The 26,540-nt window shown below is 40.6% G+C and overlaps 1 protein-coding gene across 4 annotated transcripts in view; it reads left to right on the top strand.

The window, feature by feature from the left end:
• UBP1 (upstream binding protein 1) overlaps positions 1-26,540 on the top strand; it is a 67,803-nt gene that overhangs the window by 31,894 nt on the left and 9,369 nt on the right. For 2 of the 4 annotated variants that reach the window (XR_005021773.1, XM_036868232.1), the window contains exons 3-11: positions 9,835-9,911; positions 13,599-13,704; positions 14,891-14,997; positions 17,339-17,491; positions 17,594-17,704; positions 18,147-18,254; positions 23,434-23,537; positions 25,851-25,905; positions 26,154-26,247. Coding sequence is in view for 2 of the 4 variants with exons in the window: in XM_036868232.1 (XP_036724127.1) it covers positions 9,835-9,911; positions 13,599-13,704; positions 14,891-14,997; positions 17,339-17,491; positions 17,594-17,704; positions 18,147-18,254; positions 23,434-23,537; positions 25,851-25,905; positions 26,154-26,247 (915 nt within the window). In the remaining 2 variants the exon portion in view is untranslated. The remainder of the gene's footprint in view (positions 1-9,834; positions 9,912-13,598; positions 13,705-14,890; positions 14,998-17,338; positions 17,492-17,593; positions 17,705-18,146; positions 18,255-23,433; positions 23,538-25,850; positions 25,906-26,153; positions 26,248-26,540) is intronic. The other 2 variants (XR_005021774.1, XM_036868234.1) reach the window with 1 other exon arrangement.

Below are 26,540 nucleotides of genomic sequence, written 5' to 3'. Positions count from 1 at the left end.
GCTTTTTAAAAATCTTTTATTTTTTAACTTTTTAAATTGAAGTATAGTTGATTTACAATGTTGTGTTAAATACTGCTGTACAGTAAAGTGATACAGTTACACACACACACACACACACAGACACACACACACACACACACACACACACACACATTCTTTTTCATATTCTTTTCCGTCATGGTTTATCACAGGATATTGAACATAGTTCCTGGTGCTATATAGTAGAACCTTGTTGTTTATCCATTCTATATATACTAGTTTATATCTGCTAATCCCCAGCTCCCAATCCCTCCCCCTCCCACTCCCGTCCCCCTTGGCAACCACTAGTCTGTTCTCTATGTCCGTGATTCTGTTTCTGTTTCATAGATAGGTTCATTTGTGTCACTTTTTAAAGTCTTTATTGGGGCTTCCCTGGTGGTCCAGTGGCTAAGACTCCATGCTCCCAATGCAAGGGGCCTGGGTTCTATCCTTGGTCAGGGAACTAGATCCCACATGCTACAGCTAAGAGTTTGCATGCCCCAAGTAAAAGATCCCACATACCACTACTAAGACCTGGCACAGGTCTTATTTAAAAAAAAAAAAAAAAAAAAGTCTTTATTAAATTTATTACAGTATTGCTTCTGTTTTATGTTTTGGTTTTTTGGCCTCAAGGCATGTGGGATCCTAGCTCCCCGACCAGGGGTTGAACCCACACCCCCTGCATTGAAACTGGACCACCAGGGAAGTCCCCTGTGTCATATTTTAGATTCCACATGTAAGTGATATCATATGGTATTTGTTTTTCTCTTTCTGACTTACTTCACTTAGTATGATAATCTCTAGTTGCATCCGTGTTGCTGCAAGTGGCATTATTTTGTTCTTTTTTATGGCTGAGTAGTATTGTATTTTATCTGTTTACCACATCTTCTTTATCAGTTCGTTTGTTAGTGGACATTTAGGTTGCTTCCACGTCTTGGCTATTATGAATAGTGCTGCTATGAACATAGGGGTGCCTTTATCTTTTTGAATTATAGGTTTGTCTGGATATATGCCCTGGAGTGGGATTGCTGGATCATATGGTAATTCTATTTTTAATTTTCTGATGAATCTCCATACTGTTTACCATAGTGGCTGTACCAGCTTACATTCCCACCAACAGTGTAGGAGGGTTCCCTTTTCTCCACACCCTCTGCAGCATTTGTTATTTGTAGACTTTCTAATGATGGCCATTCTGACTTGTGTGAGGTGGTACCTTATTGAAGTTTTGATTTGTATTTCTCTAATAATTAGCTATGTTGAGCATCTTTTCATGTTCCTACTGGCCATCTGTATTTCTTCTTTGGAGAAATGTCTCTATAGGTCTGCTGATTTTTCGATTGGGTTGTTTGTAAATTTGGTGTTCAGTTTTATGAGCTATTTGTACATTTTGGAAATTAAGACCCTGTCTGTTGCATTGTTGGCAGATATTTTCTCCCATTCTGTAGGTGGTCTTTTCATTTTGTTTATGGTTTCCTTTGCTGTGCAAAACGTTGTAAGTTTGATTCGGTCTCATTTATTTTTGTTTTTATCTCTGTTGCCTTGGAAGACTGACCTAAGAAATATTGGTACGATTTATGTCAGAGAATGTTTTGCCTACGTTCTCTTTTAGGAGTTTTATAGTGTAATGTCTTTTAAGTCTTTAAGCCATTTGAGTTTATTTTTGCGTATGGTGAGAGGGTGTGTTTTAACTTCATTGATTTACATGTGGCTGTCCAATTTCCCAACACCACTTGCTGAAGAGCCTGTCTTTTTTCCATTTTATATTCTTGCCTCCTTTGTCGAAGGTTAATTGACCGTAGGTGTGTGGGCTTATTTCTGGGCTCGCTATTCTGTTCTATTGGTCTGTATGTCTGCTTCTGTGGCAGTACAACACTGTTTGATTACTGTAGCTGTGTAGTAGTGTCTGAAGTCTGGGATGGTTATGCCTCCTGTTTGCTCTTTTTCATCAGGATTGCTTTGGCAGTTCTGGATGTTTTATGGTTCCATATCAATTTAGGATTACTTGTTCTAGTTCTGTGAAAAATGTCATGGGTAATTTGATGGGGATTGCATTAAGTGTGTAGATTGCTTTGGGTAATATGGCCATTTTAACAATATTCAAATCCAAGAGCATGAGATATCTTTCCATTTCTTTGAATCATTTTCAGTTTCCTTTATTAATGTTTTATAGTTCTCAGCATATAAGTCTTTCACCTCTTTGGTCAGGTTTATTCATAGGTATTTTATTTTGGGGGTTGCAATTTTAAAAGGTTTTGTTTTTTTACGTTCTCTTTCTGATTTCATGGTTGGTGTAAAGAAATGCAACTGATTTCTGAATGATAATCTTGTATCCTGATACTTTGCTGAATTCGTTTATTAGATCTAGTGGTTTTTGTGTGGAGTCCTTAGGGTTTTCTATATATAGTATCATGTCATCTGCATATAGTGACAGTTTTACCTCTTCCCTTCCAATTTGGATACCTTTTGTTTCGTTTTCTTGTCTGATTGCTGTGGCTAGGACTTCCAATACTATGTTGAATAGGAGTGGTGAGAATGAGCATCCTTGTCTTGTTCCAGATTTTAGCAGGAAGGCTTTCAGCTTTTCACAATTGAGTATTATATTGGCTGTGGGTTTGTCATAAATGGCTTTTATTATGTTGGGATGTGTTTCCTCTATGTCCACTTTGGTAAGAGTTTTTTTATCATGAATGGATGTTGAATTTTGTCAAATGCTTTTTCTGTGTCTTTGAGATGATCATGTGGCTTTTGTCTTTTGTTGATGTGGTATATCACATTGATTCATTCTCACATGTTGAACCATCCTTGTAACTCTGGAATGAATCCAACTTGATCATGGTGTATAATCCTTTTTATGTGTTGTTGGATTCGGTTTGCTAATATTTTGTTGAGAATTTTTGCATCTATATTCATCAAAGATACTGGCCTGTAATTTTCTTTTTTCGTGGTGTCTTTGGTTTTGGTATCAGGATGATGGTGGCTTCATAGAATGCACTTGGGAGTGTTCCCCCCTCTTCAGTTTTTTTGGAAGAGTTTGAGAAGGATAAGTATGAGTTCTTCTTTATATGTTTGGTAGAAGCCATCTGGTCCTGGACTTTTGTTCATAGGGAGTTTTTTTTTTTAATTACAGATTCTATTTCACTTCTAGTGATCTATCTGTTCAAATTATCTATTTTTTCTTGATTCAGTTTTGGTGGCCTGTATGTTTCTAGAAACTTTTCCATTTCTTCTAGGTTGTCGAATTTGTTGGCATGTAATTATTCCTAGTATTCCCTTATGGTTTTTTGTATTTCTGCAGTATCAGTTGTTAAGACTCCTTTTTCATTTGTTACTTTGTTTATTTGGGTTTTCTTTTCTTCTTGTTGAGCTTGGCCAGCAGTTTGTCAGTCTTGTTTATCCTTTCAAAGAACCGGCTCTTGGTTTTATTGAATTTTTTTTCTATTGTTTTTTATTTTCTTCTCAATTTATTTCCTCTCTGATAGTTATTATTTCCTTCGTTCTGACTTTAGGTTTTGTTTGTTCTTCTTTTTCTAATTCTTTTAAGTGATAAGTTAGGTTGTTTGAGATTTTTCTTGTTTCTTGAGGAAGGCCTGTATTTCTGTGAACTTCCTTCTAAGAACTGCTTTTGCTGCATCCCATAGATTTTGTTTGGTTGTGTTTTCATTGTCATTTGTCTTAAGGTATTTTCTAATTTCCTCTTTGATTTCATCATTGACCCATTGTTTTTTTTTTTTTAAATTTATTTATTTATGGCTTTGTTGGGTTTTCGTTTTTTTTTTTTTTTTTTTGTGCGAGGGCTTTCTCTAGCTGTGGCAAGCGGGGGGCCACTCTTCATTGCGGTGCGCAGGCCTCTCACTATCGCGGCCTCTCTTGTTGCGGAGCACAGGCTCCAGACGCGCAGGCTCAGCAATTGTGGCTCACGGGCCCAGCTGCTCCGCGGCACGTGGGATCTTCCCAGACCAGGGCTCGAACCCGTGTCCCCTGCATTGGCAGGCAGATTCTCAACCACTGCGCCACCAGGGAAGCCCTGACCCATTGTTTTTTTAGTACCATGTTGTTTTGTCTCCATGTAATCGTGTTTTTTTTTCTCATTTCTTTTTCTGTGGTTTATTTCTAGTTTCCTGCCGTTGTCATCAGAAAAGATGCTTAAGATAATTCCTCTACTCTTAAGTTTGTTGAGGCTTGTTTTGTGCCCTAGTATGTGGTCAGTCCTAGAGAATGTTCCATGTGCACTTGAAAAGAATGTGTATTCTGGATATTTTGGATGTAACGTCCTGAAAATATCAATTAAGTCTAACTTGTATCATTTAGGATCTCTGTTGCCTTATTGATTTTCTATCTAGAAGATATGTTCATTGATGTCAGTGAGGTGTTAAAGTCTCCTACTGTTGTTGTATTGTCACTTTCTCCCTTTATGTTTCGTTAGTCTTTGTTTTATGTATTTGGGTGTTCCTTTATTAAGTGCATATATGTAAAATCATCTTCTTGTATTGATTCTTTTATCAATATATAGTGTCCTTCTTTATCTTTCTTTTTGGCCTTTATTTTAAAGTCTATTTTTTCTGCTATGAGTATTGCGACCCCCACTTTCTTATCATTTCCGTTTGCATGAAGTATCTTTTTCCATCCCCTTACTTTCAATCTATGTGTGTCCTTTGCCCTAAAGTGGGTCACTTGTAGGCAGCACATTGTAGCCTCTTATTTTTTAATCCAGTATGCCACTCTTTGTCTTTTGATTGAAACATTTAGTCCATTGACATTTAAGGTAATTATTGGTAGCTATGTATTGGGTTGGCCCAAAAGTTCATTTGCTTTTTTTCTGTAAGCTGGCTTTAGTATTGCTTAGTTCTCTTTAACTTCATTCGAAACAATTTTGTTACACTCTATTGTGACAGCTATCATATCAGCGTGCATTAAAAAAAAAATTATCGAAATTGGTGAACTTTTGTGTAGCTATTTTAATATTGAAGATTGAAGAAAAAAGCAACATTTTCAGCATATTATGGTTTATCATTTCAAGAAAGGTAAAAACGCAAAAAAAATTTGTGAAGTGTATGGAGAAGGTGCTGTGACTGATTGAACATGTCAAAAGTGGTTTGCGAGGTTTCGTGCTGGAGATTTCTTGCTGGACGTTGCTCTACGGTCAGGTAGAGAGGTTGAGGTTGATAGCGATCAAATTGAGACATTCATTGAGAACAATCAACGTTATACCACGCAGCAGATAGTTGACATAAGCAAAATATCCAAATCGAGCATTGAAAATCATTTGCACCAGTTTGGTTATGTTCATCGCTTTGATGTTTGGGTTCCACGTAAGTTAAGCGAAAAAAAAACTTCTTGACTGTATTTCTGCATGCGATTCTCTACTTAAACGTAACACAACTGTTCTGTTTTTAAAACAAAATGACAGGCGATGAAAAATGGATACTGTACAATAATGTGGAATGGAAGAGATTGTGGGGTAAGCGAAATGAACCACCACCACCAACCCCACCAAAGGCTGGTCTTCATCCAAATAGGTGATATTATGTATATGGTGGGATTGAAGGGAGTCTTCTATTATGAGCTCCTTCCGGAAAACCAAACGATTAATTCTAACAATTACTGCTCCCAATTAGACCAACTGAAAGCAGCACTTGACAAAAAGAATCCAGAATTAGTCAACAGAAAACACATAATCTTCCATCAGGATAACGCAAGACCACATGTTTCTTTGATGACCAGGCAAGAACTGTTACAGCTTGGCTGGGAAGTTCTGATTCATCTGCCCTATTCATTGCACCTTCGGATTTCCATTTATTTCGGTCTTTACAAAATTCTCTTCATGGAAAAAATTTCAATTCCCTGGAAGACTATAAAAGGCATCTGGAACAGTTCTTTACCTAAAAAGATAAAAAGTTTTGCAAAGATGGAATTATGAAGTTTCCTGGAAAATGGCAGAAGGTAGTGGAAGAAAATGGTGAATACATTGTTCAATAAAGTTCTTGGTGAAAATGAAAAATGTATCTTATTTTTACTTACAAACCAAAGGAACTTTTTGGCCAACCCAATCTTTATTGCCATTTTAAACCTTATTTTCCCATTGATTTTTATTTCTTTTCCATCCCTTCTTCTTTGTTCTTGTGTGTGTGTGTGTGTGTGTGTGTGTGTGTGTTCTGATGATTTTCTTTTGTATTGATATTATACTTATGTTCTCTTCGTTTTGGTTTTTGTGAATCTGTTCTATGTTTTTGATTTGTGATTACCCTGTTTTTCAAGTATGTTAACCCCTTCCTATATCTACTTGCCTTAGACTGATAGTCATATAGGCTCAAACACATTTTAGGGAGAACAAATTCTGCATTTTCTTCCCTGCTCCCCATTTTACAATTTTTAAAAAAATTCATTAATTTACTTATTTATTTTTGGCTGCGTTGGATCTTCGCTGCTGCAGGCGGGCTCTCTCCAGTTGTGGCAAGCGGGGGTCACTCCCTGCCGCGGTGCACAGGCCTCCCATCGCGGTGGCCTCTCCCGTTGCAGAGCACAGGCTCCAGGCGCACAGGCCTCAGCAGTTGTGGCATGTGGGCTTAGCAGCTGTGGCTCGCGGGCTCCAGAGTGCAGGCTCAGCAGCTGTGGCGCACGGGCCCAGCTGCTCTGCAGCATGTGGGATCCTCCCGGACCAGGGCTCGAACCCGTGCCCCCTGCATTGGCAGGCGGATTCTTAACCACTGCGCCACCAGGGAAGCCCCCATTTTACAATTTTGATGTCCTCTTTTACATCTTCATGTTTATCCTTTTGCTGTTCATTGTGGTTATCATCACTTTCACAGAAATTTTTTAATTTTTAAAAATCTACTGGCTTATTTAAATGATTTATTTTCCAGTTGTGATTTTCTCTTTCCTATAGATTCTTCATTTCTATTTAGGGAAGACCTTTCAATATTTCCTTTAGGATGGGTTTAGTATTGCTGTATTCTTTTAGTTTTTGCTTGTCTGAGAAATTCTTTATCTCTTCTTCCATTCTAAATGATAATCTTGCTGGGTAGAGTATCCTAGGTTACACATTTTTCCCTTTCAGGACTGAATATGTTGGGTTGGCCAGAAAGTTCGTTTGGGTTTTGCCATAAGATGGTATGGGGAAACCTGAATGAATTTTTTGGCCAACCCAATATCTTGCCACTCCCTTCTGGCCTGCAATGTTTCTGTATAGAAACCAGCTGATAGTCTTTTGGGGGGTTCCCTTGTAATGAACTCTTGCTGCCTTTAAAATCCTCTGTCTTTAAGTTTTGCTATTTTTGTTATAATATGTCTTGGTGTAGGTCTGTTTGGGATTTATCTTGTTTGGGACCCTCCGGGCTTCCTGTACCTGGATATCTGGTTCCTTCTTTAGGTTTGGAAACTTTTCAGCCATAATTTCTTCAGATACATTTTCAGTCCTCTTTTCTCTTTCTTCCTCTTCTGGAATTCCTAGTATGCGTAGGTTGGCATGCTTTATATTATCCCATAGGTCTCTTATATTGCTTTCATTTTTTTTTCATTTGACTTTCTGTCTGCTGTCTTGATTGGGTGGTTTCCATTATTTTATCTTCCAGTTCACTTGTTCTTCTGCATTTTTCTTTCTGCTATTCATTGCCTTTAGCTCAGCTTTCATCTCTGCAAATGAGTTTTCTATTTTTTCTTGGTTCCTCTTTATAGTTTCTAGCTGTTTTTTTTTTACAGTAATCTGCATTTCTGTCAATAGCCTTTCTTTTTTTTTAATTAGTTAATTAATTTATTTATTTTTGGCTGTGTTGGGTCTTTGTTTCTGTGCGAGGGCTTTCTCTAGTTGCGGCAAGCGGGGGCCACTCTTCATCACGGTGCACGGGCCTTTCACTGTCGTGGCCTCTCTTATTGCGGGGCAAAGGCTCCAGACGCGCAGGCTCAGTAGTTGTGGCTCACGGGCCTAGTTGCTCTGTGGCATGTGGGATCTTCCCAGACCAGGGCTCGAACCCGTGTCCCCTGCATTGGCAGGCAGACTCTCAACCACTGCACCACCAGGGAAGCCCTGTCAATGGCCTTTCTTAATTCCTTCAGTATTTCCATTGCCTCTTTTTTGAAATCGGTGTCTATTAGCCTGAAGAGGTCTGCTTCATTGTTTGTTCTTTCAGGGTAATTCTGTTGGTCTTTTAACTGGGAGTGGTTTCTCTGCTTCTTCATTTTACTTGTGTTTATCTTACTCTGTGAGTTTAGGAGAAACAGTTACCTACTTTGGTCTTAGAGGGCTGTTTATGTAGGGGTGTCCCTGTGTAGCTTGTACGTGTTTAATGTATTTGGTACGAAGGCTGTTTTTAGTATGGATGCCTGTTGCCTCTTTACTCAGCGTGTGCTGGTCATTACCCCCTGATAGGGGAGGGGGTGTGCAGATGCCACGGCTGGTGTCTGGTCTGGCAGCGGCTCAGGCACACCCCCAGAGCATGCAGTGGGAGCAGAGGCAGTTCGTGACCACTCCTGGATATTCATTTCCTTTTTTAAAGAAATTATTGTTTATTGTTTTTCCAGGTTCAGATCCATTGTTAAGTATGCTGCAGATTTAACTTTTTAAAAAATCTCTCTTACCATAAGGGTGTTTTTAGTTTAATCTCTCTCAGTGTGTTGAATGAATTTGACTGTTCCTTAGTGGTGTTTATAGCAGTTGTTTTCCTTCACCAACCTTGGAGTGATTTAGTTGTATTTTGGTAACTGGTATGTTTTGACCCTATGATCTTGTACTCTTTGTATATTTTTGTAAGCCCAGTGGAGTGTGGACAAGGTATTGGTAGTTTTATTATAAAGAGCCTCAACTTCATATGGTACTAGAAGCACTCTTTAATTACTACTAATTTTCTGCATATCAAATTATGCTGTCATTTTTATTATTTATTGACAGATAATCCAAACATCTTTTTTTGTGGATTTGGAGCATATTACTAACTTTTGGCAGCAGCAGCTTATTTTCCTAATTAAACAGATTGGTGTGTGAGTTTCTATTCGTGTTTTTTTTATGGACCCTAATTGAGCAGTGACAAGATGTGAGTTGGGTTCATTGGACACAAGGCAAAAAGCTCCAGGATTAAAATTTGACCTTGGTTTACACAAAAACCTGTCCACAAATGTTCCTAGTATCATTATTCATAATAGCCAAAAAGTAGAAACAACCCAGATGTCTGTCAACTGTTGAATGAATAAACGAAGTGTGGTGTATGCATTCAGTTGAATAATTTGGCCATAAATAGGAAAGACTGACATGTGCTACAACCTGGATGAACCTTGGAAACATTATAAGTGAAAAAGCCAGTCACAAAAGGCCACCTGTTGTGTGATTCCATTTATATCAACCGGCTAAAGCAACCAAATCCCAAGAGAAAGAAAGTAGATTGATGAGTGGTTGTGAGGGGCTGGGGGTGGGTGGATGAGAAGGGACTGCTCATGGGTATGAGTTTTCTTTTTGATGATGAAGGTGCTCTAAAATTAATAGCAGTTTTGGCTGCACAACTCTGCATTTACTAAAAACCAGTTAATTGTACACTTTAAAAGGGTGAATTTTATGGCATGCAAGTTATACCTCAATAAAGCTGTTACGAAAAATTGGTCTCAGATAATGAGTGTGAGAGGGTAACAGAGGAAAGTAAACTGAGGAACTCCTCAGTCTTCTTCGAGAGTGGAAGAAGGAAAGGATATGATTTGCAGGGAAGAGAAAGATTAACCTGAGTTTGCTTCCTTAGAAATTAATATTGGGCAGTCGTATGTTTGAGATGAATTTTTGTTAACACAGAGTGATGTTCTTTATATGGATTGTTTTTGATACACAATTTTTAATAATAGGTCAGTCTTATGAAATTCGCATGCTGGATAATCGGAAAATGGGAGATGTGCCTGAGATCACTGGAAAACTGGTAAAGGTAAGGACCATCTGTTTAAATTCCTAAAAGATACTGCAGTGACTCAAAAAAGTAGCAGTTTTGCTGCAAGAGTTTTGTTTTTTGTTGCAGGAGTTATTAAAAAATTAATTTCACTTTAAGAAAGTAATTTCTTTCACTTTAAGAAAGTAAGTTTTAATGGCTATATTAAAACTCTTTTGAGCTATATTTTGTTTACTCCTCTGTAAAATAGGAATTATAGTAATTACTGAGTGAAATAAATGTGAAGGCCCTCTGGAAACAAGGCGCCATAGAAAAGTTAGTTGCAGCTAAAGGAGGGAGAAAAACCCACTACCACAACAAAAACTTTGTTTCTCTTTCAAAGTAAAAGATAGTGTGGGGGGAAAATATAAGTGTTACTTTGAAACTTTTATTTCACCTCTTAAAATTTCTCTAAGTAAAATTTGATCTCTTCATGCTTCTGGTGTATCTGAATGAAGAGTCAGTTATTCCAGGCCTAGGAGGGGCAACCAACCCATTCCTTTTAGGATGTGTCTTCAGACCCATCCCCGGCCCCTGCAGTGTCATGCAGGGTGGGTCCTTCTAGCCTCTACCTGTCACGCACCACACAGTATCATAAACTCCAGAGCATTACAGGGCAAGGGTTACGGAAGAAGCTTAATTGGGAAAAGGGAAAACTTCATCGTGGCTAACTTGTTAGCAAGGGAGAAGCAGGATGAGTTCTCTCGGTCCTTCCATCTTCCTACAGAGAGGCCTGTTGGGGCCCGAGTGCTGCTGGGCCCTCAGTGTGGAGAGGCATTCCACTGGAAAGACCCATCCCTTTTCAGACGGGCGAGCATGGGGAAGGCAGCCTGCGGGGGAGTGGACAGCAGTACTAATGCTAACAAATTAGGCTTGTCCAGAAAGCAGCTGCTCAGCACTGGAGGCCTGAGAGTCTCTGGGATATTTTAGTACTCCTCCCACTGCTGGGGGCAGGAAGCTCCCAATCCTGTGAGAGGTTCTGGTCCCCAGTGGATCATTGCCTTGCCAACCTGGAGTAAGCTCCCAGGTTTCTTCTCACTCCCGGGGCTCCCAACATTCTCAGAACGGAAGGAGAGAGGTTATTTACCCATTCTCACGTGTGCCATCTGAACATGGAGTCTGTCATGTCTGTGTTCCATCAGTGGGTTTGATCATTTCCCTAAAGGGTGGGCCAGATGGCCTTGTTTTTTTTATCCCCTCCTATAGGCTTTCTCACCTGTATTGAACACTAATTAGATTCACCCTTTTAAAAAGGCATCAGCACTGTTCCCAGTGAGCAAGCCCTGTTGAATTGGTTATACTCTGCTGGACTCTAGTGACAAATAGCTATGGTTTGGTCAAGGAGCAACAGCTCTCATTTTTCAGAGTCTAGGAGGCTTAGCAGTGTTGAAGTTTCTCTCAGCATGTCTTGCTCCCAGCTGGTCATTGTCAGACAAGTACTGGGCACCCTGGCAAATCTTTGCCAAATTGTACCACACCTGGTTAAAATTCAGCCTAGTAATATATTGTTTAAGGGAAGATGTGGGTGAACTCTTTTGTCATTGTGAAAGTCATAGGGTTACTTTTTAAAAGGTCTTAGTTTCATCTTCCACTTGATAAGCCCACATGTCTGATTTTTGGTGGATGTGCCAGAATACATCCAGTTACATCCTGAGAGCTTGCCTGGGATTCAGTTACAGTCTGCTACTGCCAGAGACTACAGGATAACTTTCTTAAAGACCACATGCTTCTTCATCTAGAGGATCCCTAAAATACTGTGCAGCCATCTAGCAGCCATCTAGAGTTTAATTTCCCGGCCCCTTGATCTTTGACTCTGCTGTTAAGGGTGTGGGGGGGTCTTCGGGATCAAATGCTGCTGGTCAAAGGTGCTTTGGAACTTCTTGACCTTAAAATATTCAGTGATGTGCTTTCTCTGATTGTTCTGTTTCTGTCTTATTGTTAGGGCCCCTTTATCTGTGGCTGATTCTCTAGGTGTATTGTCTCCTTTTAGTCAGAACTTCCAGATAACAACTTTTCCCCTTCCAGTTTCACCACTTAAGAGGTTTTCTTTTATATCTTGCCATTTCTTAACTATGGTCCTCCATATTCCTTATTGTACTGTCTTATGTCTTAGTCTGACCTAGAATGGGGTTTAGTAAAACACTTAAAACTAATACCTGTATTCTCATACTATTTTCATCTGCATTCATGGGTTTGATCTGGTTCTTACTAAATATGGAAGAATCAAAATCATGACATTTTCTGTGCTGCACTTCTGAGAGATCAACCTGCTGGTGAATGTGAACCAGGAGCCACCACTGGCATCACTGTGTGAGGGCTTTGCTGCCAGCAGGCAGCCGTGTGAAGTGGGTGCTGGTGGGGAATTGGGTGTGGATCAGAGTGGCAACTGTGCCTTTACAGATGTCCACAGATGGTCCTAATGACTGACTTGGCTTTTTTTTAAACTATTTCAAATTACAGTATTTCTACTTTTAAATGGTTCCCTTCAAAATATTTATCAGCTATGTTTTGGACAGCATTTTGGGGGTGCGGAAGGCAGGGGCACTAAAGGTAGTATTTATATGTTATCGCTAACAAGTTATTTCCTGTTCAAACCAGCAGAGAGTCTACTGGAAATAAGATTATCTTACTGCATCATAGTCTGAGAAACAGTTATTTATAAATGTGTCAGAAACACTAATTAGTGCAAATCTGGTATCTGAATCCATTTTGATGACCTGTTATCCTGTTCTTGGAATGGAACAGCAGCTGGCAGCCCAAACCTGCGGGAGGTGAGGGAGGGATGGGTGGAGAGCAGAGAATGGTTTGTGGAGTAGAGTTAAAGCCTTCCCTAGGAATGAACCTGAGTGTTTGGATGAAGTTTACCTGTGTTTTATCTGTTTTGTTTTGTTTTTCCCTTGCTTACCTCAGATAACCTCACTTGCAGGTTAAATAGTTGAGGATGAGTTTTGCATATAGGTTCTCTTTTTGGGGTGTTGGGCAGATTTACCCCCCTGCCCTTGACTTTTTTTTGTGGGGGGGCCGTGCCTCACAGCACTCGGGGATCTTAGTTCCCCGACCAGGGATCGAAACCCAGGGTCCCCTGCAGTGGAAGCACAAAACCCTAACCACTTGCGCACCAGGGGATTCCCTGATGTTTTCTTTATAGAAATATAATTCTTACTAATTTTTTATGGACATGGACCTTAATTTTGAATTACAGTATCAAATTTTTAATAAAAATTTAACCTAAGAATCCATTTTATTTGCTCTTGTTATTTTTGAGTTATAATTCTTTGTACCAGGACTTCCCTGCTGGTCCGGTGGTTGAGGTTTCACCTTCGAATGCAGGGGATGTGGATTCGATCCCTGGTCGGGGGGCTAAGATCCCACTTGACTCATGGCCAAAAAACCAAAACATAAAACAGAAGCAATATTGTAACAAATTCAATTAAGACTTTAACAATGGTCCACATCAAAAAAAAAAGTTTAAAAAATGATAGTAATAATTCTTTGCACCAAATAATTGTACCCATACCCAGGTATCCAAGAACAAAACAGTGTTTTGTAAAACACTTACAAAATGTTTAAAGCGGAATGTGTTTTTGTATGCTTTTCTATTATAGGCTAATGCATAAGAAGTGAAAACACTTCTGCTTTGTAGCTGGAGCAATTTAAAAGTGCTCATTTCCCCTTCTTATTCCACAGAGCATCATAAGAGTTGTATTCCATGACAGACGGCTCCAGTACACGGAGCATCAGCAGCTTGAAGGCTGGAAGTGGAATCGCCCAGGAGACAGACTCCTCGATTTAGGTACAAGTGGCCGTGAGGAGACCACGGGGAGATGAGGCAGTTGTTTAGCTATGCCTGTTAATACGTTAGCACCACACCACGTGTGATTGCATGGAGAGTTTTAGTCACCTGTGTGACTTGAGTTGTTTTATGTATGTGTGTATGTATTTTAACATCTTTATTGGAGTATAATTGCTTTACAGTGTTGTGTTAGTTTCTGCTGTATAACAGAGTGAATCAGCTATATGCATACGTATATCCCCATATCCGTTCCCTCTTGCATCTCCCTCCCACCCTCCTTATCCCACCCCTCTAGGTGGTCACAAAGCACGGAGCTGATCTCCCTGTGCTATGCAGCTGCTTCCCACTAGCTATGTATCTTACATTTGGTAGTGTATATATGTCAGTGCTACTCTCTCACTTTGTCCCAGCTTACCCTTCCCCCTCCCCATGTCCTCAAGTCCATTCTCTACGTCTGTGCCTTTATTCCTGTCCTGCCCCTAGGTTCATCAGAACCATTTTTTTTTTAGATTCCATATATATGTGTTAGCATACAGTATTTGTTTTTCTCTTTCTGACTTACTTCCTCTGTATGACAGACTCTAGGTCCATCCCCCTCACTACAAATAACTCAATTTCATTTCTTTTTATGGCTGAGTAATATTCCATTGTATGTATGTGCCACATCTTCTTTATCCATTCATCTGATGATGGACACTTAGGTTGCTTCCATGTCCTGGCTATTGTAAATAGAGCTGCAATGAACATTGTGGTACATGACTCTTTTTGAATTATGGTTTTCTCAGGATATATGCCCAGTAGTGGGATTGCTGGGTCGTATGGTAGTTCTGTTGTTAGTTTTTTAAGGAACCTCCATACTATTTGAGTTGTTTTATAGTTAAAAATGAAGTTGTTTTTGGTGCTTAAAGAAACTGAGCCAGGAATTTTATGAGTTGTAAACCATTTATTTCATTTTTGATTGGCACCATCCATTATATTCTTAATAAAATGAAATAGAAATCATGGTGGGAGAAAGTATGATACACATTAGGTGGGTTTTTATGTTGAAGTGATGGACCATGGAGAACATTGAAGGGAAAAGTTCAGCAGGGAGGTATAATAATTTCATTAGAGCATAATCATAGTAAGTTGTAACCTTTTAATTATTCATAGTTTTGTTTCTGTGTCACTTCTTTTTAAAATACAGATATTCCAATGTCTGTGGGAATAATTGACACAAAGACAAATCCAAGCCAGTTAAATGCAGTTGAATTTCTGTGGGATCCTGCAAAACGCACATCTGCTTTCATTCAGGTTTGGATTTTTGCATTATTAGAGGCATACTGGCCTCGTCATTCAGAAGGCTGTGGGTGAGCTTGAATTCTTGATACGTGATATCATTTTCTTTAAATGCTTATTTGTAAACTATCTTGTAATGTTTTTTATACACACACACACACACACACACAGACACACACACAGCACACTCTGTTAAGTTAGAGTTAATCTACTAAATTCCTCATTTATAGACTAACCTGTAAAGACAATCTTGATATGTAAAGCATTATTTAAATATCACTTTTACCACTGGTAGTAACAATAATCAAAACTTCCATTCTTCTTAAGATGCATTTCTCTTGAACAAAACCTGCTGTTTTAAAGGATATGATTGAAAAAAGTGTAGTTTTAAGATTCTGTCTAGCTTTATTTAAAAATATTTTAATACTGACATTTTCAAACCCCCACAAAAGTGAGAGGATAATAATGAATCCTCTTGTGCCCATCTCCTGGCTTCGACAGTTATTAGTAGTTTCCCCTTTTTGGTTATTGGTGGAATACTGTAAAGCAACACCCAGGCATTTCATTTCACCCATGAATACTCAGTTTGTATCTCCTAAGACAGGGGTCCCCAACCCCTGGGCCACGGACTCGTAGTGCCCACGGCCTGTTAGGAACTGGGCCACACAGCAGGAGGTGAGTGGCCGGCGAGCGAGCGAAGCTTCATCTGTATTTACAGCCGCTCCCCATCACTTGCATTACCACCTGAGCTCCGCCTCCTGTCAGATCAGTGGCGGCATTAGATTCTCATAGGAGCGCAAATCCTACTGTGAACTGCGCGTGCGAGGGATCTAGGTTTGCACGCTCCTTATGAGAATCTAATGCCTGATGATAGAGGTGGAGCTCAGGCTGTGATGCTAGCACTAGGGAGCAGCTGCGAATACAGATCATCATTAGCAGAGAGGTTTGACTGCACAGAGACCATAGTAAATCAGTTGCTTGCAGACTCGTATCAAAACCCTCTCAGTGAGTGGCAAGTGAAAACAAGCTCAGGGTTCCCACTCATTTTGCATTATGGTGAGTTGTATAATTATTTCATTATATATTACAATGTAATAATAATAGAAATAAAGTGCACAATAAATGTAATATGCTTGAATCATCCCCAAACCATCCCCACCCCACCCCCGGTCCATGGAAAAATTGTCTTCCATGAAACCGGTCCCTGGGGCCAAAAAGGTTGGGGAGTGCTGTCCTAAGAGATTAGTTTTTGAAAAACAAATATGGTATTGTTATATGTAAAATAAAATCAACAGTAATTCTAATAGTATGTTCAAATTTTTAAGTGGTGAAATTAAAACTACTGAGTAGGTAATCTTTATATAGAAAAGGAAAATCACTTAATTGCTGACTGGCCGAAGTAGGCTATGATTTGTGTGAACTATAGAGAATTCAGTATTTTGCATTTTCGTGGTCTTCCAAGTAGTATCCCCCGTCGGCTAATAATCAGTAGGGCCATGGTTCATATTAGTTGAATATTTTCTCATATTGTTCATCTGACAGGGTGACTGGTTATGTGGTGAATGAGAGCGATGGAAGAGCTGGCCTTACCTCTCAGGTTGTGTACAGTCTCGGTGCAGAAATCAGTTTTAACCTTGCATCCTTAGAAGAGGGGGTGTGTAGCAGTCAGAAACGACCAAGGTCTTGTTACTGACACTGTGCCATGCCCTGGAGCTGTCACCGTGGTGTTGTTGCGAGAGTGGGCAGAAGTGGTGGGAAAATGAGTACTGCCCTCAGGATCCTCTGTGAACTGTGAAGCATTGACAGGAGAGTTCAGATGGATGCAGGTGGAGTGAGGAGTGGGCCTGGTGGACTGTGGAAGCTCCCCAGGCAAAGGATCACGGGTTGATGATCGTAGGAACAGCAGTGAGGTGACTAGCTGGCTGGAGTTGGGGTGATGGCAGTAGAGGGCAAACGGCAGGGGCTCTGGGTAATGAGGTGATGATTGCTGTGGATTGAGCCCCACGCAAGGCTGAGGACTGTGGGTCCAGTCTGGGGTGGGGGTAGGGGACAGACCCAGGAAGCAACTGTACTGATGCGCTCATCATTGGAGCAAGTCCTGCCTTTGAGGACGGCACTGGAATGGGGCAGAACCCATTCCCACAAAGTTCAGGAGGGCTCAGCCGGATTTGTGAAAGGAAAGTCATACGTGTTTAAAACAGTTAGAAATTCACGACAGACACCTGAGTAATATGTGGGAGTTCCTTTTAAAGGATCTTGAATTTATACCTGTGGCCCGACATCTGAAAGGGCGCAAAGTAGAAGGGTAATCAGTGGACAAGACTTTGAATCCATTTCAGCCTGACTCATTTTCTAGGTACACTGCATCAGCACAGAATTTACTCCCCGGAAGCATGGAGGTGAAAAGGGAGTGCCTTTTAGGATCCAGGTTGACACCTTTAAGCAGAATGAAAATGGAGAATACACAGATCACCTACACTCAGCTAGCTGCCAAATCAAAGTTTTTAAGGTAAGAGATGGAAACTAGGCTTTGAGGAAGTGAGGCCCAGTGTTGCTGGTAAAGGTGTTTGTCTGAAGCCTGATAGATGAAAAAGTCTACTTTGTTTTTAAGCCGAAAGGTGCAGATAGGAAACAAAAAACTGATCGAGAGAAGATGGAGAAGAGAACCGCTCATGAGAAGGAGAAGTACCAGCCGTCCTATGACACCACGGTCCTCACAGAGGTAATGCGGGCACCATTCCGGTTCTGAGGAGAAGCCGAGCTGTGCACTCTGGCACCACCTCTGAGGATGAGTTTGGCTGCAAAGGGTCTGGGAAGATTGGGTGGTAGATTGACATAATGTTCTTGGTGAAATTTGTGGGGAAAATATTCTCTTTAAATTTGGGGATTTTAATAGATTCGTTTCCTGGGTGGGATCGTGGATGAAGATGCTGAAATCCCAATCAGGTCTCAGAAACAGACCTTAAAATCCTTGGAGTTGATAGAAATTATGTTGGGGCCCAGAATGTCCGATGTTTGTCACTGCTGGGGTTTTGCATCTTCCTTACCTTTGAATCCTGCTAGTCATACGTTTGTTTAATCGGACGGCAGAGGCATAAACAGGGTATTAGATCTTTCTTTGTATAATGAAAAGACATTGATCCCAATCTTTGGTGTTTGTCCAGATGAGGCTTGAGCCTATAATTGAAGATGCAGTTGAACATGAGCAGAAAAAGTCCAGCAAGCGGACTTTGCCAGCAGACTACGGTGATTCTCTGGCAAAGCGAGGCAGTGTAAGGGCTTCCGCTTCTCTTTTCATTGTGCAAGAAACCTTGTGCAGTGTTAGATATAGGACCAACTTCCACTGAAAAGTAAAGCCAAATTTGTTTTTGATGTCCTTGTCTTGATTTAATTTGCTTTTGTTTAGACTTCCTGCTTTCTGTTTGTTCCTCACTGAGGAAAATTTCCTAAATCTAACACTTTCAAACAAAGTTGACCATATTGGGTGGTTTTGGAGGGACAACAAATGACACTCAGAAATGTGTTCCCTCCCTGTCTCCTTCCTTTCCTCCCTCCCTCTCTCTCCTTTGCACATACACTTCCTTTACGAGCACTGAAATTAATTGAAAATACTTTCTTTAGTAAAATAGTTATTTTTGTGTAATTAAAAAAGGTTTTTGCTTTCTCGTGTGTGTAACTGATAAGAAAATGTCACGGATATTTGGAGAAATGATGGCAGCAAGCTTGACGTTAACATACGCAGTACTTTGTGTCCCATTTCCCTGCATGCAGCGTAAGAATGTGTGTCTGCTTTTAAAAGCCTGATTGGCAGCACTGGTAGAAAAACAGTCCTTGACTGCATTAGTGTTTCCTCTTGGCACCTGCATTGTGACCTTATGCTTCACGCCAGCATAGGACACCTTGCTGCACTCAGCCCTGGTTCCCCGCTGTAGTCCAGGGGGGTTTTGGTTGAATATGAACTTTGCCAGCTTATTAAGTAGAGCAGATCTTTATTTTATAACACAGTTCTTCATCAAACAGTTGACAAAGGGTTATCTTGTTATATAAACGTAGATCAGCTATATACCAGCAGTAAATGTAAACAGAGAACATTAAATAATTTTTAAAAATAACTTATCATATATATTAATGGTTACTGTTTCATCATTGCAGTGTTTGTACTATCCAGGTGCCAGAAATGGAGTTTTCACTCTTACACATGTATCTGTAATTATCTGTAGACTATGAAAGCCACAGGCATTATCACAGGAACATTATTTCCAAATTAAAGCATTGAGTGAAAATATTTTAAATACTTCTATATGCATTTAAATAATATATGCAGTAAAACTGAAAATGTCCTCTCTGAGGGCCGGGGGAGCACACCATGTTGCATTTTCTTTAAGTGGGCTTTTTTGATTCAAATCAAAAGTTGTATGGAACAACTGTATACTCCTTCCCCAAAACGCCCGCCCCTCTAGTTTTATGTTTTTATTCTCCTAATTTCCTAGCTGAAGACACAAATGGTTCTTAGTAAACTTTTTTGGGGAGACACTGGTAATTCAAATCATTTTTCCCCTTTTGTTATAAACTAACTAATTAAAAGGAATGGTTCTGATAATTTGTAAATTAAAGAAATCTGTTATAGCCCAGAGCTCATCCGAAGATGCAAGTCTAAAGTATGCAAAACGTCAGCAGTTCACTGGCCTGGGATTTCACATCTTCCAAGTGTGCACTGCTTGCTGCCCCATGGCTGCATTTGGTTTGGTTAAGATACTTCTAGGGGTGGGTAGAGCTCTTCTTGGAAACCTGTTCATTAAAAGCAAGGTACAGATTAATCCCTTAAAAAAGAAAATCCGCAGCGTTTTATATATTTCTTCAAGCACCTACAAAGGAAGGCCAGCATTTCTTACAGTTCTCTGATAGTTACAATTGGCTTTCAGTAGAAAGGGTATCCAGACTTCCCTGTCAGAGCTACATGGTGCTGCGTGAGAGGGTCCTGCACTGAATAGAGGCAGCACTGTAGGTTCCCAGGAGCCACAGCACAACCAAACCCTTAGCGTGTCTGTTGGTCTCTGCCTCTGAGCTGTATTTCATGGGCTCAAATCTGGGCTGCCAGTGTCTACAGTCTGCAATGAGTCCTCATTTTCTAAGCTGCCTGGGGAGGGACTTTGTTCATAGTGCACCAAAGCTGCGACTCTACAAGTCCAGGCCAGATATCGCTGGAGCCTTGATGAATCAGTACCATTGCTTACTTTTAAAGACAGGGAAGAATGACAAGGTAGAAGAAACACTGAAAATATTCCTTGGTATGCCTGTACTCTCCTGGGTCAAGACTGTAAGAGAAACTTACGAAAAAAGCAGGTGGGAGAGTCTTGGTGTTTCATCCAGCCTGGCCATTGAAGAACTTGGAATCCATCATTTCTAAAAGTAGAGGCCTCCTAACAGGACCAGTTTTCATTGAATGCTAGTTTTCCTGTGTTCTGTGAATTGAGTCTCCTATTTATTGGGCAAGGTTTAGGTGTCAAACAGCCCTGCTTTTCTACTACTAGAAGAATCTAGATGTGTAAAAGTGAAATAGGTATGTTTGTGGAGTTTCAGTAAATTTGGTGTCTTTGCTGTATCACCTGCCATGCTCACTTGGAGCTTTTGATGGCTTTATTTCCTCAAACAGCTGGCAATAATTACCAAAGCAGATCTGGGGAGACTTGATGATACTAAAAGGTCTATACTGTTTTGATGTGCATGTTATGCCGTGTTGTAATATTTTGTATCTGGGGAGAATGGTGTAGCGGGAAGATCTTCCAAGTAGTAGAGGTGACCATGAGCATGTGACACCCGCAAGTTAGGAGACCTGCCAGGCGGCCCACAGCGTCTTGGGTTCCTCAAACTGTATAAGCTGGGGAGGTACTACTTTGTAAACTGGAAAGAAAAACAAAAGACCCTAGTTTAAAAAGAATGGGCATTGTGTAAAATGTCATTTATAGTGAAATTGGTACAACATGCAGAGAGGGTTTAGCAATGCATTCCAGCCAGATTAGATTTCTTTTCTGAAAGTTGATAATAGTTGAAACATTAAGTCTGCAGTCATTTTCCCCATTCCTGAGGGGATACCTAATGGGTAGTTGTAAAGAATGTTGAGATTATGGGATTTCTGTTTTATTTTCTTTGTACCCATGCTTTTTTTTTTTTTAAATTTATTATTTATTTTTGGTTGCATCAGGTCTTTGTTGCTGCGCATGGGCTTTCTCTGGTTGCGGCGAGCGGGGGCTACTCTTCGTTGCGGTGTGTGGGCTTCTCATTGCGGTGGCTTCTCTTGTTGTGGTGCGCAGGCCTCAGTAGTTGTGGCTCGTGGGGTCAGCAGCTGTGGCTTGTGGGTTCTAGAGCGCAGGCTCAGTAGTTGTGGCACACGGGCTTAGTTGCTCCGCGGCATGTGGGATCTTCCCGGGCCAGGGCTCGAACCCATGTCCCCTGCATTGGCAGGTGGGTTCTTAACCACTGCGCCACCAGGGAAGCCCTGTACCCATGCTTTTGATGGGTGTCAGACATGCTGTTTGAAGCTCCTGTAACCATTGAGGAGACTTGGTTTCTAAGCTCAGAGTCCTTCACACTAGTGGTCTTGACTTCACTCAAAAGAATTTTGAAAAAGAATATACTCCCTTGCACATTTTTAGGTTGACATCTGAAAGTTTTCATCATAAATTTAAATAGTTCCAAAGGATTTCAAAAAAAGGAGATATATGTATACATATAGCTGATTCACTTTGCTGTACAGTAAAAACTAACACAACATTGTAAAGCAACTGTACTGCAATAAAAAATTTTTTTAAATAGTTGCAAAGGAAACAATTTTCTGACATACTTGAATATTTGTATTTACAACTTAAGGTGAAGCCATCACTTTAGTTAAGTCTGAAATTTTACTCTGCTCTTCCTTCTTGATCTCACGTTTTCTCTTTCACTCCCCTTAAATAATATTGTCCAAATAGGACATACTTTCATGCCTGGAAATCTTTTAATGGTCACCTTAATTACTTTTTTACAACAAACAATATAACGTGAAATTTAATTTTTAAAATTTCCTGTGACCATGTAAGGCTTAAGTCAGTTGAGGAATTTAAAACTTATTATTTGTACCAGTTTATCAAAACAACAAATCATACAAATTTTGATGAATAATTTTTAACTATAAAAATAGAAATGTTATTGGAAATGCATTTTGAATGATGAGACAGGGTAGAACATATTTAAATTCTAGATTTTTTATAGGTAAGAGAAACTTTGTTTAGATACATTTATTTTTCTTTCAGTAGTGTCATTCAGGTCTTGGAACCCCTTCCGAGATACCTGCCAGAAATTCCAATGATCTCTCTTTGTATGATCTAATAAATTATTTCAGTGTCTGTCAGCTGACAAGACGTCCTCCTGAATTATTTTGAAAGCAAAGAATTGAAAACCCCCTGACGTAGAGAAGAATTTTTAGAGTCATGTACTTTCTTAGTGTCTACCCTGATTTCTTTGAATGGTCTTTAGCTTGGTTTTTGGCAGAGCCTTACACCCCACAGCCATGGAGAGACAGGATGCTGTTTTTGTGTGAAATGGGAGGAGAGTGCTTATGAAAGGGGACCTTTAAAACCCAGGGCGTTCTCAGTCTTAGAAAGAATACCCGTGGAGTGAGATGAATTCCCTCCATCCTCAGCACTTGAGACCACCCTGGCCTGCTCAGCATGTTTTTACTTTAGCTTTTTCAGTATTCCTAATTGGAGTAGTTAATGTGTCTTTGTATCTTGGCTCTATTTTTGGTCAGAATTGTGCCAAGGGCTGAAAAATATTTAAGTCCACCCTGCGCCTTCTAGAAAATATAAACAATAAACGTAGGTAGGTAGGTAGGTAGATGGCTACAGGCAGTACCATCCACAGTTGATGTATTTTGATGTTGGGCCTGTCTCATCTTACTTGGGGATGATCATGAACCTTAGAGAGATCGAGGAAGTACATGGGTACCAGTGAGGCTGCTCCTTGGGGAAGAGGGCGAAAAGAGCACTAGGTGGGACAGATCCACTGTCCTTGTCACCACGCGATGTCAGATGTTGCTTCTGAATCCTTTCTTGCCTCTGCTGTTCTTTAAACCTCGATAGGTACCTACTGGGGAATGGATGAAGAGGGAGGTGAAAGTTCTTGAAAGCACATTGTACTTAAACACACATTTAAAACACCTTTAGAAATGTTTGCTGCTCTCGTCACCTCAGGTCCTCTCTGAGAGTAATCAGTGTCTAGACACGCACAGCAGGTAACATTTTCCCTGCCACACACCAGTCGGTTTGATGCGTTTCTGTGAGGTTGCTTGATGAATGTTAGGTGTCTTGTGTTTCACGATCTTGCATTTGGCCAGACTAGAGAGTGAATTACAAGGATATTTCTCCCGTGTACTTTAGAAGCGAACCGTTAATTTATTTCTGTTTCTGTCCGCAGTGCTCTCCATGGCCCGACACCCCCACCGCCTATGTGAACAGCAGCCCTTCCACGGCGCCCACCTTCACGGCCCCACAGCAGAGCGCTTGCAGCATCCCGGACAGGTAGCCGGTGTGCGTGACGAGTGCCCGCGCTCCTTTATCTCCCTTCCTGTCAAGTTACGCAGCCTCTTTTGTGTGTATCTGGGGTATGTGGTAATTAGAAATAGCCTGCTGCAGGGCAAAACTGTCTTTTCTTCACCTTCCCGCCTTTTTGCTCCTAGCCCCCTTGTGCCTTACACACTCACAGCTGTGAAAATTGTAGAAAAGGGTGCATTTTCAAGATATTTTCTTTGTGAGATACAGTCAGCATTAATGGACTTCATGGATAGAGAGAAAAGGACAGTGAGTTATTAAGGTGAAACTGTGACTTGAATATGTTACAACTGAGTTTATGATAAAGTACACTTTAATGCTCACCATGTCGAACAAAGATTATTTTCTACTCTATTTCTTCTCCCTCCCAAAGACACTAATTTTTTTTTTTTTTTTAATTAAGTCTTTAAAACTTAAAGGAAGGACTTTCCATTTTAAAGGCTTGCTCTGGTTTTAGAAATGGGAATGGTGGGCTCTGTTCATCCTATTTTCTGGCCTTGACTGTTAGCTGCTGGTCAGCGGTGCCCCGGGGAGATCGTCCTTCCTGGGGCTTTGCTCAGGAGCTCCTGCTGAGTAGTCAGATCAGAAGGTCCCCGCTGTTATGACATTTCTTGCTGGGAAGTAAAATTGTGAAAGTTAAGACCATAAAGGAGGGAATTCCCTGGTGGTCCAGTGGTTAGGACTCAGCGCTTTCACTGCCGTGGCCCAGTTCAGTCCCTGGTCAGGGAACTAAGATCCCGCAAGCCATGGGGTGCGGGGAAAAGAAAGAGGAAAAAAAAAAAAAAAAAAAAAAGGAAAGGGTTCTCATTTTTATACTCTGGTCACACAAGGTGTTAGTCAGCTCGGGCTGCTATAACAAACACCAGGGACTGAGTGGCTTATAAACAATAGAAATTCATTTCTCCCAGTCTGGAGGCTGGGCGTCCAGGGGCAGGATGCTGGCCAGAACAGGTTCTGGTGAGGACTCTCTCCGGGTGCAGGCTACCGGCCTGTGTGCTCACCCAGCGGAGAGCAGAGGGGAGGAGGCAGACTCTTCTTACGACTCTTAATGAAGTCACTGATCCCATTCCTGGGGCTGCGTCCTCATGGCTTCGTCTAATGCTCATTACTTCCCAAAGGCTCCACCTCCTAATACTGTCCAGCACGCTGGGGGTTTTTGAGGGGACACAAACATTCAGTCTATAGCAGGGTCTGGTGAGAAAACAAAGAAGAACATGCCTTTTCCCTGAGGCGATGGATAGACCAAGAGGCAGCTTGTTTCCATGTAGGTTATTGTGCTTCACGGTAGGGGGACACTCCTGGACTCTGGGACCAGCATGTTAGCATGCAGGGGACTGAATAATCCTAGAAAATGACAACAGTTTCAGAGAGGAGCTGTGAATTCGTGTACACACTGGCTCACCAGATATTTCCCAAGAGCCCATGGTGCCCAGCACTGTTCCGGGCGCTGTGATGTGAGTGAGAGAAAGCCCTGTCTGAAGGAGCTCAAGTTCTAGTGCGCAGAGAAGGACAGTAAACAATCAACATGGTAAACCTAAGTAACTGGGGAACAGGTGCTAAGAAGGGACCAGAAAGGTGGATGCACTCCCTGAGCAGCTCTTCTCATTTTCCCCTGGAAACACAGGGTTAAGTGGCACAAGTTTGTTTCTTTTGTTCTCTTGAATTTCACCCTGTTTAATCATGGATAAATATATTCATTAAAGGGATATTATTTTTATTTTGGCTTAGGATTATTATATCATTTCTTGTAGCTCATTATTAAAGTAGATTTTTTTTGCAGTTGTTTTCAACTGTTTATCTTATTTGATTCTCATATTTTTTTCCCAACTAAAATGAATGAGTATCCGTCATTTTCCTGGCACCCCTGGAAATGATTGGAGCCCCTTTGTTTCATGAAACCTGACTTTCTTACTGGAACAGATGTAGGAGGAGAAGGCACAAATTAAACTGTCCTCTGTGTCTTAACGTTTTTTTTTTTTTTTTTTTTTTTTTTGGTCGCACTGCACAGCTTGCGGGGGATCTCAGTTCCACAACCAGGGGTTGACCCTGGGCAACATCAATGAAAGCGCCAAGTCCTAACCACTGGAACGCCAGGGAATTCCCTTCTGTGTCTTAATCTTATCAACATATTGACTCCTTGACCAGTTGTGCAGACACTCTTTTTGCATAGTTACATTGCTCTGTCCCACAGTATTATTTTAAATTCACCTAGTTTAATAGCCTTTAATGTCTTGATTAAAATATATATATCATAATAATCATTCTTTTCTTCCTTCTCCCCAGCAATTCTTCTTCCCCAAATCATCAAGGAGATGGAGTTTCACAGGCCTCTAGTGAAGTAAGTATCTTTACCCTAAACTATCATGCTTTCAGGGTCCTGCATTTTGAAGCCTCTAACAGGGGTTTGAGTCATTGTTTGGGTCACTGAATAAATCACACCTGTGCTCTTCGTGGGTGTTTTAAACTTTAAACCTGGAGGATTTCTGTGTTTTGTTTAAATGTTCTGTATAACATGCCAGTGACTTGGATTATTTTTTGTAAGCCTGAATAGTTTCTTCTGTTTGTGTTCATTTTCTTTGTTAATAGCAACTTCAGCCTTCAGCCACGATCCAGGAAACACAACAATGGCTGATCAAAAACAGATTCTCTTCCTACACAAGACTGTTCTCCAGTTTTTTAGGTATGTTTGTGTTTGTGTGTGCACACGCACACACACGTTGTTTGCTTGTTTGTTTTTGTACTTTTATTAGCTGTAATTAAATTTTGGGGAAGTAACTGTATGTAGATTTGTAAGAAGTTGCCCAAACCTGTACAGGGAGCTGCCCAGTGTCCCCAGTGGTAGTGTCTTGCAGACCTATGGTGCAGTATCAGAACAGGAACTCGATGCTGTTTCACCAGGCTTACAGGCCCTCATTTTTGTATAGGTGTATATAGTTATATGCAATTTTTTTGATTTTATTAACTTTTTATTTG

This window comes from Balaenoptera musculus, chromosome 11 (genome assembly GCF_009873245.2).
Source record: "Balaenoptera musculus isolate JJ_BM4_2016_0621 chromosome 11, mBalMus1.pri.v3, whole genome shotgun sequence".
In the NCBI taxonomy this organism is placed as follows: Eukaryota; Metazoa; Chordata; class Mammalia; order Artiodactyla; family Balaenopteridae; genus Balaenoptera; species Balaenoptera musculus.
This window is presented reverse-complemented; position numbering and strand designations above follow the sequence as displayed.